This window comes from Phasianus colchicus, chromosome 2 (assembly GCF_987193195.1).
Source record: "Phasianus colchicus chromosome 2, bPhaCol1.hap1.1, whole genome shotgun sequence".
Lineage (NCBI taxonomy): Eukaryota > Metazoa > Chordata > Aves > Galliformes > Phasianidae > Phasianus > Phasianus colchicus.
The window spans coordinates 21,612,124-21,630,638 of record NC_143437.1 but is presented as its reverse complement, the minus strand read 5'-3'; the positions used below and the strand labels follow the sequence as shown (position 1 = coordinate 21,630,638).

The 18,515-nt window shown below is 48.1% G+C and overlaps 1 protein-coding gene across 2 annotated transcripts in view; it reads left to right on the top strand.

Moving 5' to 3' along the window:
• Positions 1-59: 59 nt before the first annotated feature.
• The window catches only part of VASH2 (vasohibin 2), a 28,330-nt gene continuing 9,874 nt past the window's right edge, over positions 60-18,515 (top strand). Inside the window, exons 1-4 of one of the 2 annotated variants that reach the window (XM_090135062.1) lie at positions 60-145; positions 7,368-7,456; positions 9,016-9,072; positions 16,599-16,673. In XM_090135062.1, the coding sequence (XP_089991188.1) occupies positions 7,404-7,456; positions 9,016-9,072; positions 16,599-16,673 (185 nt within the window). In that variant the 5' untranslated portion in view covers positions 60-145; positions 7,368-7,403. Of the gene's footprint in view, positions 146-4,431; positions 4,892-7,367; positions 7,457-9,015; positions 9,073-16,598; positions 16,674-18,515 lie in introns of those variants that run through there. The other variant, XM_031595675.2, reaches the window with a different exon arrangement.

Here is an 18,515-nt window from a genome sequence, read left to right as displayed (position 1 = left end):
TCAAAGAAAGTAGAGTCACTGTAAGAAAGTGATTTTAACTTTCACCTTCCTTCTCCACACAGCTCTGAGCTACTTTCTCATAAGAGATTAATCCTAGAAGGAGGCTACAGTTCGTGCAGAGCATCAGATGCACCAGCCTTGAGTGGTAAGTCACTGCTAATTTTCGCTCGTATTTGGTTAGGACTGTATTCCTCTATGAAAGTACCTCTACAAAAGCTGTAGGCTTATATTGCCACTTAGTGTTGCAATTTAAACGTTCCCACAGCTGGAAGGGAACAATCAGAGCAAATTATTATTACCCTAAAGTTCATTCTCTGGCAGACACTTGGTTTTTCTTGAAAGAAAAGAAAACTCACCAGGTATGTGGGAGATGTGAAGGCATCCTGACTGTGAGTCAAAGCTGTTCTCCAGAGAAAACGCTTTCTTTGTTTCTATAACTGAGGGGTGCTGTATGTATCCAAAACTAACAAGTGGGATACACTTTCAGAAACTGGATTTTGCAAAGTTAAAATGCACAGGTAATGAATACTCTGTTTCCTATGCTAAGAAGGCTTCTTAGAGCTTGCTGGATTTCCTCCTTTCTGCCTTTGACAGTGGACTTACCTCATTTGACCTTGCTCTGAATCAGTATTTCTATCTTTGCTTAGACAACATCTTTCAGAAGTCAAAACAATAATATCCTGGACTTTGTATAATAAAGTACTTCAGCAGTCATATCAGTAAAAAAGGTGAAATGTGGGCAATGTTTAGACATGGTTTCTGATTTGTGAGATAGTGCCTGCTGAATATCAGGTAACGTCAGCAGTTAGCCTCTAGGGTGCTGATTTTTAATCAGAGGGGAGAGTCCTGAAGTTGTTGGATCATAGGGACTGGACCACACGTGTTCCTTATTCTTTTACTGATTCTGGTATCGAGGGTAGAAGGCATTAAAATGTTATGCTGCCCTTTCTATGCTTGTACATACTGATATTCTCCTTTATTTCCTTGGAAAATAGCTTGTTTTCCTCAGAATAATTCATCAGCTAATTTTGCTTCCAGGTGCAGGAAGAAACCCGCTGGGGTGAGAATGGCTTGCCCTTGGCTTATTAACCAGCTTCGTGCACTTCAGTTTGTATATCTTGTGCTCCTAGAGTGCAGCTGAAATTCACTTAGGGGTCTATTCCTAAAAGCCTACAATTCATGTGGAAGCTAATGCTTAAAGTCTAAAGCTTCCACACTTTCTCCTCTTATATTTGCTCAAAAAAAGTATCAAAAGGGTGGAGGAGCCCTCAGGGGCTTAGCATGACAAGGCCTCCCAGCCCTGACAGCTGACAGTGGAGATACGGAGATCCAGAAGAGCCTGGGGTGACTTTGCTCCAACATACTTCATCTCCGCCATGGACTGTGAGGATCTTGCTAGAGTTGCAAAATGAGTATGATTCACATGATGGGGTATCATGTAGATGAATGAAAAAAAATCATTTTGCTCCAAATGACTGTATTTCCTTTAAGAGCTTTAAGTTTTGAAATTGACCACAGTATTTGAACTTTACCCTCATCTGCAGGCACTTCTGCAGTGTTTTGTCTACTGTTCAGTCATTGCTTTCTTGAGGAGGAGGAGTTTTAATCTGCAGAGCACTGGCATCCAATGAAACTTGAAGTGCTGTTCCAGATCAAAAGCTGCTTGATGAAATCATATGTGTTGCGGTGATATTTTGTCATATTGTGGAGTGAAAACAGTGAATCACACACTTCTTTCTTTGCAGATTTCACAGAGAACCTCGGTCCAAACACTTGAAGCTGCTGGGCTTATGACAAGTTTTATTGCTAAACTTGATCACTTTCTCAGTACACTCTCAAGTACTCCTGATCTTGAGCAGGCAGTGTTTGAATGGCATCCACTTCTCCCCTGGTACAGGAAACAGTGACTCAGTACTCAAACACAGAGGCTTACTTTGGCAGGGAGACGGTCCCAGCTCTCACCTCTGCTCAACTACTCCAGTTCTCTTGTGATAAGGACTGGGATGCTGCCAATTGCTGAAGAGATGGAAGTGATCTTGTGTCAGAGAAGCAGGTCCTTTTTTTAGCAGCTACCTTTCTTTGCTACCGGTGCTGCTATTATGCAGTTCCCCTGAGCAATGTGATGGTGTGGAGTGGTTCACCCTGCACCTGAAGGTTATGGAGGAAGTGAGCAGTCAAAAAAGATGGCTTTTATAGACTTATGGAAGGTTACCACTGTGTTTCCTTGTTTTTTACGAGCAGATCTTGTAGAGAGTGAATCATGTGATATGCTGGCAAGTGAGACCTTCACAACAAGTTGCGTTAATGCAGACATTTCCCCAGACTGGGAGTGAAGCCTTGGAGCAAGACAGCAATGCAGGCTGGCCAGGACATGGTGGGGTACTGCTCAGTAACAGAGATCTCCATTGTACCTGGTGCTACTAGCTGTCAGTCAGCAAGGTGACCCTAATGGGAACAGGGTGGGCAGGGCTGCGCTGCTATTGGCAGGGCTAGGAAAGATTTTTGGGGAGCATGTTGGGGTGGATTTACGTGCTAGTCCTGATGTGTTGGCTTTTCCTGCCGCTTTGGTTTCCGGTGCTGGAAACCTTGCATGTTGTATTAGACTGAGATCAAGTGGAGCCTCATTAAACAAACCCAACTAAATTAGCACTAATGATGTGTTGTGGTAGAATTAGTTCGGGAGGTCCTGGACCTGGTCAGGTGGAAATCAGAAGGCATTGCTGATGTTCTTCATTGCTAAAGCTGAAGCAGTTTGATGCTGTTGTGCTGTGCTGGAGCAGTGCAAAACAAACAGTTAAGAGTTTCCAGAAAGGGTTGTTTGGGGGAGTGCTCTAAAGCAGCATACTCTCAAGTCTTCCTTTCATAGCTTTTTTTTTTTTTTAAAGTCTACTTTACATTTTTATTCTGCCAGCTTTTATGATCACATTGATTTATACATAAAGTTATCGCTCTTAGTGGTTACGCAAACCACTCCTGCAACCTTGCCATTAACATATTACCATGGTGACATTCTTATCACCATTTAACCTTGCAGTTCATTACTAAGCAAATCCCATTCCAGTGTGATTTCCAGGTCAGGACAAAAAGCCCAAACAAATGAGTCTGATTTTCCTTTTCAGGCACCAAGTGATTTTTTTCAGGAAACGGACTCAATGTTGCACATCCATCATGCACTTACGTCAGGCAAACTTTTCAGACCCACATTCTTTTGTTTCCACAGAATCATAGAATCACCAAGTTTGGAAATAACTTCCAGGATTATCTAGTCCAACTGTCCATCTACCACTACTAACCCTAACCCATGTCCCTTAGTACAACATCTAAATGTTTCTTGAGCACTTCCAGTGAGGGTGACTCCACCTCCCTATGCAGCCTGTCCAGCACCTGACCATTCCTCCCCCAGCAACTGCAATGGGCTTTGTGGGTGCAGGGGTCCACGTTGTTCTTAGCAGAGAGAGCAGCTCCCCCTTTTCTTAATTTGGGGAAGCTTGTGGGAAAGCTTCCAGGAAGCAGTGCTGATCCTAATATCATCTTGCTGCTACAGTGCAATTAAGAGCCATTAATTTTCCTTCTGCTGGTTGTGTAATTGCACTGCAGGGTGTTCTGAATGCTGTGTGTGAATGAGTCTGCAATTGGAAATAATGAAGGTTAGAACCTTCTTGCATGACTTAATGATCAAATTAGTTCATTTGACCCAGAAAACATCTGCGGTGGCACCAAGCTCCGCGTTAGGAAAAAGACCACAGGTTAAGGGTGCCGCTCAGCCCTGTTACTTGAAGAGGGGACCGCAGTGCCCTCCGAGCTGCTCTGAGGCGTGGGTGCCCCTGGTAGGCAGGGTCTCGTTTGGCTCTGGCTGACAGCCCTTCTCCAGTCTTCCTGACACCAGCCTCCAGCTGGGACGCTGACAGAAGGTGGCTGGCAGGGCTCACAGCCCTCACAGGGGACGCCAGCTCTTGCTGGGGGCCGTCAGCAGAAGGCTGGCGTACACCCAGCGCCGCTGAGAGCCTTCACGGAGAGGCCAGGGCACGGCAGGACTCACCCCAGCCTCTGGGTGGCTGAGGGGGCAGCTCTCCTCGCTCACTTGGCGCCACCTACTGGGCTAGTTGACACGTGGGATTTCTGCTATTAGGCAGCTAGTGAGGGGCGCAGTCCGGGGTTGGGCACGGCTCTCTGAAGGGCCACGGGGTGAGGCAGCCTTGGGGGGGGGGTGGCTCGGGTGTCAGTCGTGTCACAGCCCCCGGGCGCGGTACCCGGACCGCCGGGGGGCGCCGTCGTCGCGGCCGTGCCGGGCAGCGTCTCCGCCAATTGTTTCCCCGCCCGCCTTCTAGCCCCGCCCCTCTTTGTTGCGGCCGCCAATAGGAGCGCGCTGAAGGCGGGCGGCAGGCCCGTAGCGTGGTAACGGCGGGGCGGCATGGAGCGGCGAACCCGCAGAGCGGCCGGGGCCGGGCCGGGGCGCCCGGGCCGTGGGACTCGGGGTGTCGCGCGGGGGGCGGGTACCTGCCGTTAGGGCCGGGGCCTCGGCGCGCGCGAACGCACGTTTAAACCCATCTCTATTGACGGAGGGGGGCGGCGGGGCCCGGTCGCCCCCCGCCCGGGGCATGGCGGCGGGGCCATGACGGGAGCGGCGGGCGGCGGCGGCCCCCGCCGGGTGTCGGCTGCGGCCAAGGGCGGGGGCCGCTCCCGGAGCGCTCAGCCGCGGGCGGCGGGCGGCAGCGGCGGCGGCTCGGAGGAGGAGGAGCAGCGGGACGGCGGGGTGCTGTTCCTCGTCAACAAGAGCGGCTTCCCGCTGGACGGGCAGACCTGGGAGCGGATGTGGGGGCACGTGGAGCGGGTGCACCCCGACGGCAGCGCCGTGGCCGCCGCCATCCGCAGCGCCGCCTGCCTGGCCCGGGTAAGGCTGCGGGGCGGTGGGAAGGGGCCGCGCGGACCTCCTGCGACCCGCCGCGGGTCCGTGCCTGCTGCCGAGCTGGCCTCGGCGCCCGGTGGCCGGAGAGGGTGGGCCCTGGGCCGGCGGGACGGTGCGTGCGGACCGGAATGAATGGCGAGCCCCAGGATCGAGTCCGCCGGCTTTGTCCGCGCTGGGTAACGGAGCGCTCGATCTGCGCACGGCGGCCTCCTGCTCCTTAATGGGCTGCGGTGAGGCGAGGGAAGGCGTTTCCACGCGGGCTGCCCGCAGCGAGTCGGGACCTGGCGTTCCGGGCACCGGGCGGTCGCTGGCCGCGCTGCGCCGTTCGGATCAGCAGCCCTCGCGCTGCAGCGGCCGTGCGGTCTGTGCAGGCGTCGCTGCTTAGAATAGCGACGCAGGGTCGAGGTCTCCCATCGCTCTGCTCCCGAATCCCACTTGCTTTATAAACGCGCGATCCGCAGCGCTGTGTCTGCTCGGCAGCCCTGACATCCCACTTGTACGCACAGCGCTGGCTGCTGCCCTGCTGGCGGGCTGGGACCGGTCCTCTGCAGGGGTGTGCTTTGAGGAGTAGGACAATGCCAGGCAGCAAATGCTGTGACATAATGACAGTCCCGGCAGGAGTTTCCCTGGCTTGAGCCTGGTGTAAAGTGTGACCAGAGGAACGGAGGGGGCTCCCTGCAGGTAGATAAGAATAGGGATGGGAGCTGCAGCCCTTCTTCTGTCCCCTCTCGTTTCCCACCACTGTCTGTGCCCCATCTCTGTGGGTACTTCTGGAAACCAGGGATGAATCTGTGGTTAGGAAGCCAGGAACTGGAATTTTTCATGCTGCCTGGTCCCTGAGAGTATACAGCACCTTCTGGGGTGTGCTCGGTCCTTTGTGCTTCCAGTGGCGTTAAGCAGGAGCTGCACGCTGCTCAGAAATGTGCAGGGATTGAGCTCTGGGCAGATGGAGCTCTGCCCACTGACCCAGGACACAGCTGGCCCAGATCAGCTTGCCTGGCTGTGGTGTGACCGATGTGGGCCTGCTGCCTGCATAGCCACATTTGTGCCTGGGACTGGCCCAAGATGCAGAGCAGTCCAGAGCCCTTTGTGCTGCAAGCTCTTATGGTGCTCTGGTGATCTTGTTCCACGTGTACTTCACACACGTGTGAGAGACATTGACATGGAAGGTTTCAGCACCAAAAGCTCGGGGCCTGGCCCAGGCCAGCCCAGCCCTGATAGTTGGGATGCCTGCACTGTGTGCAGTGAGGGCTGTGGGTCCCAGCAGCTGGGGGCCTTAAGGCTCTTCAGCAGTTGAGCTCCTGTAGTTTGGGTGAGGGCCGCCCCACTGCCTCAGTGTGCTGTGTATGTGCAGTGCAGGCAGGCTTTTATCTTACAGGATGGTCTGTATGGGAGTGAGAGCAGCAGCTGTTACATCTGGAAACCTTCGTTCACTTTTTTTTTTTTTTTTAACTATTTCTGCTCCTGAAACTTGAGCCCTGTCTCAGTGATTCATCCAAGCCAAAGGGGTTGGGGGTGGAAGGAACTTGTGAAACTGAAGAACTACCTCTAATGAAGAGCGTATGCCTGGAAATTTGTACTAAGAAATGCTCACCATCCCCACTTGTGACTTGTTGTGGCAGCAGAGCTGTCTGCGTGGTTACCATATCTCTCGCTGCACTGAGGATGCTAGCAGCACACTGGAGCCCCAGCTGTCTGTCTGCTTCCCACTTAAAACACATTTTTGTGTGTCAGTAGTGTGAGTCTCTTCCTATCCCTTTTCCAAGGTCTGTGTACTGTCTGACAGTAGTAGCGAGCTGAATGTGGGTGCCGGTCTCCTTGGGAGGTGCTTGTCACAAAGCAAACAGTGAGCAGCTCACTCAGAGCGGAGGTGGGAGCCTGAGCAGCCAGTTCCATGGGATGGAGGCTCCACCTATTTTTATAGATGCTGACCCCTTGTTTTGCAGCCTTGCCCCTGTGGTAGGATGATGACAAGGAGCTGCCCCTTCCCCACGTTGCTGCGGGCTGAGGAGCCACATAGTTGTGGGGATTAGATGTGGATTGAGGGCCTGGCTTCTGATGGTGCTTTGGCACCAGCTGATGCCTTAGGGGATTTCTGAAAAAATCCCATTATGGTACAGTCTCTATCTTTTAAGTGTCTTAATACCATTAACTATCTGGTGCCCTCAGATGGCCTTTTGGCCCTACCAATCCCTGCCTGGCAAGTGCTGGGATTGTGTTTCTGTGAGGAGCCTGTGTGTGCAGGCTGCACAGGCACAGGTCCTGTCCTGTCCCCACGCTGTGGGGTGTGGGCAGTCCCTGTCACAAGCAGGATGGCTTTGTCCTGTGCCCAAGCTCACTCAGGTGGGAGTCGTGTGCTGCAATGCTGCACGGCGGCGTTAAGTGCTTGCATCTGTCTGAGTAACAGCCTCCTGTGGGGAGTGGTAGCTGTCTGACCTCTTCCTCTTCTCTCTGTGCCCAGCCCTCGGTTCCACCAGTGCCCAATTACAAGCTCTCCATGTCCATCCCAGAATGGCTGCAGGCAATACAGACCTACATGAAGATGCTGCAGTATCCTCTGCACAGTGTGCACTCTTGCAAAGAAGGCTGATGTGTCCAGCATGCAGCACTGCCTCATGGGTTAGCAGGGTTTGCTGGAGCCTGGTCACAAGGGGATCATTGGGGGTGAGGGGACACCTCTCAGCACTGCTACAGACTTCTTGAGCCTTTTCTGAGGAGTGTAATGAGCTGCAGCAAAGCAGGAGCTGTGGGAGGGAGGGAAGGTGGTCTTGGAGCATGCATCTGTGTTCTAGCCCTGCAGCCTGCCCCTGGGACAGCTGTATTAAGAGAGGGGTAAGAAGGAAGTGCCCTTTCCACATGTTCCAAATGCTTGGAGGTTTCTTTGGAGCAGCAAGCATCAACCTGGCCTCCCTGCTGCTCTGACAGATAATGCTGGGGGAAGCAGCTGCTGGCCTGGATGCTGACTTGGCTGCTCTTTTCTGTTTGCTTTTTCTCTAAACTCTCCCTTTGTGTGTGTGTGCGCGCTCTGGGGGAAGCAGTGAAGATGAGGAATGAACGTGAAGTCCTGGTAAGGATTAGAAAGGGATCTGGGTGGCAGCTGGAGGAGCATCCAAAAATAGCAGGGCAGAGGTTGGGATCAAAGCCCAGGCAGCAGCTGCAGGGCAGGCACTGCTGTGCAGCCCCCCTTAGGCAGAGAGAGCTACAGGGAAGAGGGCTGCACTGAAGGGGAGGCCATGTCACACAGCTCAAAAACCACCATCTTTTCCTCCAGTGGTTTTGAAATGCTGCACTTTGCTATGGAGGAGGAACAAGTCTCAGAGGTCGGGTTTGGCTCTGTGTTCAAAAAGGCTTCAAAGTGTGCCGGGACTAGGGAGCAGGATCCTGGCTTCCTTTGAGGGCTGAAGGAGGCTGTATGTTTTCAGAGCACTCTGTGAAAGGGCCTCATGAATTAAGTTTCAAAGGTGGGTGGGAGAGAAGGAAAGGTTTTTTTTTTTCTTCTTTTTTTCCTGGAGGTCTCTGAGCTCTAACTAAAGTCTGTTCTGAGCATCCTGATGCAAACTGAAGATTTGCATAGCCATGGTCACACAGCCAACAGCAGTGCTGGTTGTACTATGCTGGGGTTTGCTTGGTGGGTGGCTGTCCTCTGGCATCCTTCATGGTGAGCTCTCATGTGCTCGTGGTGTTAACTTTTGTTCTTGAGTTGCACTTAGCTGGCTAGTTCCATTTTAAGTGCATTGTGTATTTTAGGGAATGATTTATATTTCCTAAGAGTAAATAGATGTATTGCCATGCAGTTGATTTATAGGCTGACTGAGTTAAAACTTACAAAGGAAATTAGTTCTTTGAAACAATGAATTATGCTGGTTGGTTTGGGCTTTTGTTTGAAAGGGAGACTTTTTTCAAACTATAACTCATTTTTTTTCAAATGCAACCCAGTGGCAAATGGGAGCTAGAGGAAAAGAGAATTCACATCTCCCAAATGCCAAATGTGTCATGTTAGACAAGTGACCTTTTTGCTCAATCCTCCACCTCATGCTGATTAATATGTCATAAATTGTGATTTTATTGTTTGTCTTTTTAAGTTGCTTTCCTTAACATACAAACTTCAGATACAATCACACGGGAACTCAGTTCTTCGAGATCAGAAAATCCAGACCTCTAAGTGGGTAAGTGTCTTTGGAGGTGGTATACTGTCATGCTCCCCCATAAATACTGAAGGCACTCAGCTGATGCAAAGCAATGTAGTGGTGTGGGAGGTCTCTAGTGTCACTGTCTGCCCTGGCACAGCCATGGCTGTGTGTCACTGCCTTTGCAAGGAGAGTCCCAGCTTGCTGCCTCCTGGGACAAGGACCCATAGCAAGCCAGCAAGGGGGGAGAGCTGAACTTGCTCAGTATCCATGCTGCAGCTGGCCAAGCTTGAATGTGCAGGGTTGGAAAAATTCGATTCTTGTTTGTTGATGTGGGGTTGGGAGGGCTGGGCTGTTTTTATGGAAACTATGTAAATCTTGATATTCTGGTTTGCACTGTAATCACTATAATACCATTGCTAATGATAGGAAGAGATCAACTGTGCACATTGCTGCAGAAATTTTAATGTTGTCTTGGGCTCAGTTATTTCACCTTTGAGGATCGCAGGGAATAGCTCAAGTCACGGTCTTGGTTCTCCCTTTGCTGATCATCTTGTCATTCCTTCCACCTGGTGTGGATGACAGTGAGTTGCACAATACGAATAAAAACGTGTGCAGGGAGTGTAGCAACAGAGTTGGGACCTCTTGCAAGTAAGAGCTGTATCCCGATTATGACAGATCTTTGAAAGGACCCAGTAACTTGGCAGATTGGGGTGGGAGGTGGTGTTGACAACTTTGTGCCTTTTTTATAGGGCAAAATTTAGACAAGCAGAATGTAATGACTCCTGTAGGTTGTCCCGTCTAGCTCTCCTCAGCTGTCTGTTACTAATAGTGTGTTGCTGTAAATTTCTCTTCCAATCACAGCTCCAGACTTCAAGTTTTCATCTTGCTGACAACAATCTTTCTCATTTCCTTTCTCTATGTAATTTTACTGTACTGGTGGAACTTGTTTAGAAGAAATCTTGTGCTTTGAATGATGAATGGGTTTACAGACACTTAAGCCAGTTTTCAAGCTGGCCACTCATTTTTAAAGTTGTCCCATTACTTTTATCCAGGGAAGTGAAGGGTGAGATAAGCTCACTACTTTAAATGGCTGTGTTCTCTTGGGCTTGATGATAGCCTGCCTTACGAGGATGGTGCTTTTTCCTTAAGGTGAATCAGTGTGGAGACGTAATCAGGGCTTTGGATCCTCTTCTAAGTGGTCTCATTTCCTCCTTTTATCTGCCTTTAATGTTTGTGGGTTTGGGTACTCATGTTTGGCTTCTCTCCTTGTTGCAATGACTTCTGAGCAATCTACTTTGTGGTGGTCAGGACTTCAGGAGAGCTACAGTGAGGGCCTCTGGAAATGGCCTGCTGGTTTGCCAGGCATAGTTGTCTTCCTTTCTCTTCCATTAGACTTGCACAGTATTAGCTGCTAAGCCTGCATTGGTTTGCTCCTTGACATAATGGACAGGAGTAGGCCTGGCACAGGATGTGTGTAGGATCCTTCACTTGCTTTTGAAATAAGACAGGAGCCTGCTGACAAAGCGAGGTTTGTATTTGCAAGTGGATCTGGCAAGATGCTACACTATCCATTTCTACCAACTCTTGGAAGCTGAGACTGTTACCAGAGTTGTGATTTATTGATGCTGAACATATTGTTTATTTCATATCGTGAAGGCTCAGGCTAATGAAAGCATTACAAGACCTCTGGCAGCCTGACTTCATGAGAGTGGTGGCTGGACACGAAGAAGTAGAGCACTAGGTAGAAATGATGAATATTCATAAATTCACGTGAAAGTGTCCTAAAGCAGCTGGAGCATATTAATGAGTATTTCTGTTATGGAGGGAGGACTATTATGGAGATTTACTGTCAGCATCAATGCAATACATGAGAGAATAAAAATGTCTGGCTGGGCTTAGGAAGGAGAGCATAAATTATCCATAGGAACACATAACATTAAGCAATGCGGCCTTGATACAACTCTGTCTTTATAATCCCTTTTATGAAGAAGTCAGTTAGCTCTCAACTTGCATCTAGACTGCCTGGCACCCTGTGAATTTGTCTGGACTCAAAGGACGCTTCTGAAAATATTAGATTGTGCTGGTATGGCTTTGTAAGGGGTGGGAGAGATGTGACCCTGAAAATTGTGTGTTGTTCCTATTGTATTGGCAGTGTGTATGTGAAACTTGATCTTAGCTTGCCTGGGTTTGCTGTACTTGTACGGAATCCAGATTTACAGATGTAGCATGGATGTTCTGATCCAGGGCAATGTCCTTGGTTTAGGTTTTGTGGTGTGCCCTTTCATATTGGGTAAGTAAAGGATACTCAGTGGAGTTCTGCTCTACTGATATGTGGTAGGTGTGAGAGTGAGGCTGGAATATGTGTGTGTCAGGCACTTATAGGACTGGTTTTCTTTTTCTCATACAGGATTATACTGGCAGAACTTACATTACAGCTTCTGTTTGTACAACTCTGATTTAAAATTGGTTATTCTTTAGTCGTCACTCTTTAAAGCTCCCAAGAATGGATCATATAAGAACTTCAGAAAAACAAAATGCATTTCCAGATATCTAATAAAGTCTATGAATGTTAATTCAGTGCTAACAGACTTTTATTACTGGCTGTACAACAGGCAATAAACCTTCTGCAAGCTTCTGTACTAGGATACAGACATGAGCCACAATGTGGAGTGAGCATCTCTGTTCTGCACAGAGTAATGGGTAGGTGTGGTATTGCGCCGTTCCCTCCATTCAATGTCCTGTTGGTTACTGTAACTCCTGCTGAAGCAAAAAACAAAAACAACAATGGATTGTGGGTGCTTTGAGAAATGACAGAGCTGCCTCTGGGCTGTGAAGGTGGAGCTGTTCTGTGGCAGCAGATAATCGATGGCAAGAAGAGTGCGATAGAAGCAGACACATGGGATCTATGTAACCAAATAGTAGGGAGGAGAAAAACCACAATACTGTTTCAACACACCATGTTATTAAGAAACCCTGATGGGGCTGCAAAAGAAAATGGGCTCATTCCATTTCCAAACAATAGACTGCAAAGGCTTTTGAACATCTGCTTTCTCACATCGCTGTAGTCAGTGTGTGGGAGAAGTCCTTTTGCCACTGACACAAACTGGTGTTGAGAAGATTCTCAAGAATGGTGGCTGCACTGTTTTATATCTGCTTACTCCTGTTTTTTTTACTCCTACTTTTCACTTCTCTTTTTGCTTTGTTTGGGAAGAGTAAACCTGTCAGGAGCCTTTGAAAAGCCAAGAAGAGAGTGGTTCAGTGGGCCTTGTGCAAGTCCTGATGCCTGGAGAAGGAGAACTTAGTAGGAAATATGTGGGAGGATTTTGTTATGAGATTTACTGACAGCTGTAGGAACCTTGGTGAGGAAAAATGGTTCAGTGCTCCTTAGCATGGTCATCTCTGAATGAGTGTGGTGGGCCCCTGCTGGTGAGATCCTCTAGCACTGGGCATGATAACAGGTTTGAAGTTTTTTCTAACCTGTATGTGAGATAGGAAGGGTGGTGCCCTGATTAAGAACCAGGGAGCAAAAGGCATTTATGTTTCACGTGACGTGCCTGCAGTCACTGCAGTCTTAAATGGAAAGTATCCTAGAATGGCATGAATTAATCCTCAGAGCAGAAACCAAGGGTGATAATTCAGATGGGCACCTAAAAACACTGAAATAGATTTGAGTCAATTTACGAGTAGATATCATCATGGACCCAGAGAGGGAAGCCTGCAGCCTGTTCAGGTTAGCTGTGCTTATCAGAGGCAGAAGTGTTAACTGTGGTCTGGGACAGATACCTGCCTGGCAGATTTTAGGTAGTGGTGTAAATGCAGCAAAGAGGGAAGTTGCATTGTGCTCGTTCCCAGCTGCCCAAGATGAGATTGCAGGTACCGCACTGGAGAATTGTGTATGTGGAGTCTGTTGAGATGACCGGAAGGATCAAAAAGTCCCACAAACAAACCCTGTGCAGAAAGGGAATCAAAGCACTTGATGATGTTTCTTTTTTTTTTTATTTTTCCCTTCCTTAAATCTTCATTAACAAATTTGATCACGTAATCTTTCTCATCACAGTTAATACATGAAACAGTGTGGTAAGAATTCAGGAGTGAAATCAAACAAGGAAAGGACAAGCCAAAGAGCATTTGTAATTAGTTGTTTTCAAATCAGCTGGATGCAGCGTAGGTTGTTCTAGGTGACTTAGCTGACGAGCAGCCTGCAAACCATTTGTGCTTTGGTTACAGTGTGTAGGAAGGATGAGTGGTGTGGCTGGAAACAGGAAGGCAGTGATACCAGCCTTTTAGTGGAGGGGGAAAAAAAAGCTGGAGAGAAAATAGATCTAGAAACTTCCAATTTATCTGCAATCTCAGGAAAAAACCCTAGCGCAAATAATCAAGTGTCTGGAACATAATAAAGCTGTAAGGCAACATGAATTTAATTTGGCAAATTTTATCTCTATGAGATTGTAAAGGCTTTTGTGTGTAAGGGAGAAGTTGCAGAAGTGATCACTTTAGTATGGCTGTTGGTAGCTTCCAGATAAGGCAGGGGCATCCAGCCTAAATAAAATGATTCTGAGAGAGGGACCCAAGCTGGTGAAAAGCTGCACTCAGGAAGTGGCATGCGGACAATAGCTTGTTCTTGGTCTGGCAGAGCTTATCAGTTTAGGTGTGCAGTACCTGTCCTATGTCAATTATTTTTTTTATTAATGGTGTGGATAAGACTAATTGTTTGCTAATGAATGTGCTTTGCACTTCAAGCTGAACAAAGTGACAAGGCTTTGTAAGATTGAACTGGGATTCAGAGTGATTTTGGGGAGTAGGAGGTGGATTGGAACAAACAGGTGTTATTTTAGTAAGGACAGTTGCAGAGAATGATTTTGGGAATCTTCAACTGTGAGGATACACGACGGAGAACGAGAGGCTGGTTTTGCAGAGAAGGATCCGATTTTATGTATTTATTTTTAAAGACATTCAATGTGAGTCAGCAGGGCCAACAACACACTGGGTTGGGTTGCAAAAATATAGTTGGATTGAAAAGATAATTAGTGTTTGTATTGGAGTGGTGGGATCAAGTAAAGGGCTACAAGTGAAAAGAGAACAAAAGGAAAGCAAGAAACGTCGCCCAAGGTCTAGAAAACATGACTTATGGCAAAGCTTGGGGAGGGAGGGCTATAATAATAATAGTAAATGTGGGTTTACTTTGTCATGTTTGCAGAGGAGAGGTTGATTACAGATTGTGTATGTATAAATGTCTGTTGCAAGAGGAGAGTTAATAAATGGTCTCCATGTCCACCACGGATAGCAGAAATAGCTTGTCATTTAAATTGCAAAAAGAAAGATTTAGTTTAAATATTTAAACATTAGGGGAGCTTCTTAGATGTGAGGTTAAGCATAGGATGGATTTACTGGTGGCTTCCCAAGCCTTTGAGAACCCAGTTCAAAGTAGGTTGGAAAATTATCAGTGAGGAGCGATTTAGGTTTGGCTTGTGCTACCTTGGGGCAGAATGGTGGCTTAGGGATTTTCTGAAGACTGTCTCCAATGCAAATGCAGTTTTTGAGGCTGTGGTTTAACTCAGGCTTGTTAAGAGAGGCAGAAAGGCTCTGGGTGGTTGTTGAACTGGGTCATCCACAAACTCTGTGGCCTGTGTTGCAAACATGAAGGAAAAAGAAAACTTTGAGTACTGCCCAGGATTAGGCATGACAGGGTGGTGGTGTTGGATGCGGAGATCCTCAGGGGTCTGTTCACCTGGCTTTCTGTGCTCCATGAACTCACAGGAGTGCTGAGCACCCTCTTGTTCCACACTGAGGTGAGACCCGGGCTTGTTCTGCCCAGGAGCTGCCTGGGGGAGCAAGGCTGAGCTCTTGAGTTTGGAGAGCCAGTTCTGCAGGATGGCCCCTGGGCCCACCAGCCAACAGCTGGCCATGGGCTTCCCACCTGGTCTTGTCCTTCCAGGGATGGCTGTGGTTCCTGCGTCCTGATGCTGAGAGCAGGAGCTGAACAAATGGGCTTGCCATGCTCCCTGCCAGGCTGAATTATCCTCCGATGCTATGTAAAGGAATGGGAGAGCAGCTGCTAGCCTGAGTGGGCAGCCAAAGAATAGCATTGTGACTTTGTTTTTGTTTTTGTTTTTTTTTAAGCAAGCTAAATGCCTCTCCTGGTCAATTTAAATCTATCTTAATAATCATGTAGCATCTTGAAGGGCTGTACTTGCAAGCAGAGCATATGTTAAATAGAAATCAGTATTTAAGTACTATGGATATTGCTGTGACAGATATATTGGGGCTAATTTGGCTGCTTATTTAGGCCGATTACTTTGAAGCCTCCCTCCCTGGCTGGGGAATCATTAACGTTATATCCAGCCTGACAGCTTGACTTGATGGCAGGGAGCTTGTGCAGGCAGCTGTTAGGAGAGCCAGTGCTGTGTGCTGTGGTGAGACGGTGACCCCGAGCCCAGCAGCCACAGGAATTGCCTTGCATTGCTGTGGGAGGATGAAGGGGCCCCATTGTGTCCCTGCCAGACCTGCTGCTTGGTGCTGGGTCTCCTGTCACTGATTGTGAGCGTGGTGGAGGCAGGCAGGCTGGCCCTGCTGTGCCCACTGTATGGCAGGCAGCACGTAAAGAGCAGTTGTTTACAAATGAAAAGATAATTTCTAGCCTGGAATCCCTGTGACAGGCGATAATAGCAGTGGAAGCTGTGCTGCCTTTTACACTGAACACAAGGTTTAGAACGCGTGAGATGGCTGAACTGGGAAGTGGGATAATAGATTAATGGTTTGAGATGCATATTCTCATCATCTTCTCTGGTAGAAATATCTCTCTTTTTATAACGCTCTCCTCAGAGAGGGCTAGAGGAGACTTCAAAATAGAAGTCATCCTTTGTTTTGGCTTTTAGCATTGTCTTGCTGCCATTGAACATCTCTTTTCTACCTCCTGGTAATTTTTTTAAAGAGTCCAGATTGTAACTAAATTTCATGGGCTTGCCGTGATCCCTGGGATGTGTCATTTCTTGCACTCCTGTAGGAAATCCTGCATTTGGGGCAGCCCAGAGGAGATGGGGAGCAGCAGGAAGGTAACTTGGCTTGCAGTGACGTGAGATATCTGTGCTGGCAGAGCTTGCTGCAGAGCAGACTTCAGTAAAACACCTGAAATTCCAGCCTGCATCTGTAGCCATCAGCTCAAAAAGGGACATAATTGCTGAGGGGATCAACTCGATGCAGGCATGTTCTGCAGTGCAGAGGGGATTGTGGTGCACAGGGAGCTCCTAATAGGCAGCCTGATGTGTGGAATGACATGTGCGACGCAGGAGTGCTGTTCTTCCAGCACTTCCAACAACAGCTGTCACCTGCTCACAAGGTGCTGCTGTGGTCATTGCACCCACCCAGCAGGAAGCCGTGTCCTCTGCATCCCCTGAGGCTCCTCCAGCCCCAGGGACCTGTGCAGTGACCCAAACAGAGCTCCCCGGGAACCTCAGACCACATCTAGCACCTGCAGAGATGAGAAATGGACATGTCTAGTTCCAAGAGTAAGAGAGAACTTTGTTCCAGCCATAAAGACTAAAAGCTTTTTGTCTCTGTCCTAGGTTGATGGAAACAGCAAGAGAAATGACCAGGGAATCCTTACCTATCAAATGCCTTGAAGCAGTCATCCTGGGGATGTATCCTTTCACGTGTCTGTCACTTCTTATTCGGCAGTGCTGTTGAATTTATCACCGGTCCTGGAGGGTGTCTGAGATCTGCAAAGCCAAAGGTGAGCATACACATTTTGGGGGCTGTCTGTGCTGTGGATTGGTGAGCTGTTGAGAAGTGTTAGGAAGAGCTGGGGAGGGTGCGTGCTGTTCACAAGCATCAGCTGGTGTTACAGCAGCCATGCTGCCTTTGCCTCCTGCCCCAGTAATTTGTGTAACATCAGGATCTGACCCACAAGTGTCTGTCTGTACAATCCCTGCTTTGTTTAGTTGTTTGTTGCCTATTGCTGTTGAAGCTTGTTAACACATGAGAAGCATAGGTTCTGCTCTGTGTTTGTGTAATGTTTGCATACCAAAGTTGTGTTCACTTTTTGTTTCTCAGTCCACAGCTGTGGATTGTGCAGAAACAGGTGTGTACTATAGTTAAGCGCTTATGCTTTACCTTAATGTAATGGCTATTTCCTTCTCAGGTTGAGAAAATAACAAGGGTATTTTTATTTTGAGACCGACTCACTTTCTAACTCCCTTGTTCTCTCAATAGTAAACTAACTTGTTTGTCCCCAGATGCTGGAAAAGGGCAAGGCAGGCCTACAGGTACAGCTGTGCACTGGATGTACCTCAGCATAGCTGATCAAATTTGATTTCAAACAAAGAAAACCCAATCCCAATGCAGAGTGGCTTCTGGCGTGTCTCTGCCGCGTTCTGCTTGCTGCTGCTGCCCCCTCTCGTGGCAGAAGGAATTGGCATGTGCTGTAGTGCCCGCTGCTAGCGAGGGGGTGTCTGAGAGCTGCACCCCTGTGTGCTGCTGCCTCCTCCTGCCTTATCAGGGCCTGCTGGTGGCTTGGGAGTCCTGAGGGCTTGGTGGCAGCAGGAGGCTCGCGCTGACACCAATGTGTGCTTAGCCATGTGTCAGGACTTTGTTTTGTATTATTTGGAGAACAAAGTGGGGAGGAAATCCCCAGGAGGAACTGATGCTGCTCAGCAGTACTGGTAAGTGTCAGTGTGTCTTCTGGTGCTGTATTTCTAGTACTGAACCACATAGCATTCAAACAGAGGGTGAGAACACTGATGACATAAAGATGACCTAAGAGTCATGGTTGACAGTGGAAAAGTTTTGACCATTTTATTTTTGATTTCTGAAAATGCCTTTTTTTCCAAAGTATTTTACCTGCTTTCCTCAAGTCTGATCTTTTTTTTTTTTTTTTTTTTTTTTTTTGGGGGGGGGGGGGTAAAACAGTTGAAAGCTCTGGATTTTGCAATTTTGTATCATCTGAAGTTTCTTTGGGGATGGATTTTAAAGCTTTGAATGAATGTTTCTGTCTCAAGATAGTACTTCCAAAATGTTTATGGAAGGCTTTTAGTTGCCTCATGGGAAGGCTTAGAGAGGAGAGTGGGACAGGGCTGTCTTTTCCTTTGCTTTCCAGTTCCTGCGTTGGAAGTCAATTGTGTAAGAACAGGGGCTGCCTTGTGGGGTGGTTGTCTAGTAACATGTTCGTTAAAGGAAGTTAAAAGATACCAGCAAAATATTCAGATTTTATATTAAAGGTGAGATGTGGGCACACAGAATATCAGTAGCAATTCGATGGGCCAAGTGAGTGTGTGATTTTTGGAAGTGGCCCTTACAAAGTCTGGGTCCCTGCAGAACCTCATGGTGTGCTCCAGATGTGTTTCTGGAGCAGATGTCTGTAACAACATGTCCTTGGCTGATTTTTTTCCTCAGCTGTGAGACTTTAATCTTCACTGTCACCCTCTGGATGTGTACTTGGTTAGGCAGCAGCTGTGATGTGCTTTCCAGGGTCAAAGAGCTTCCAA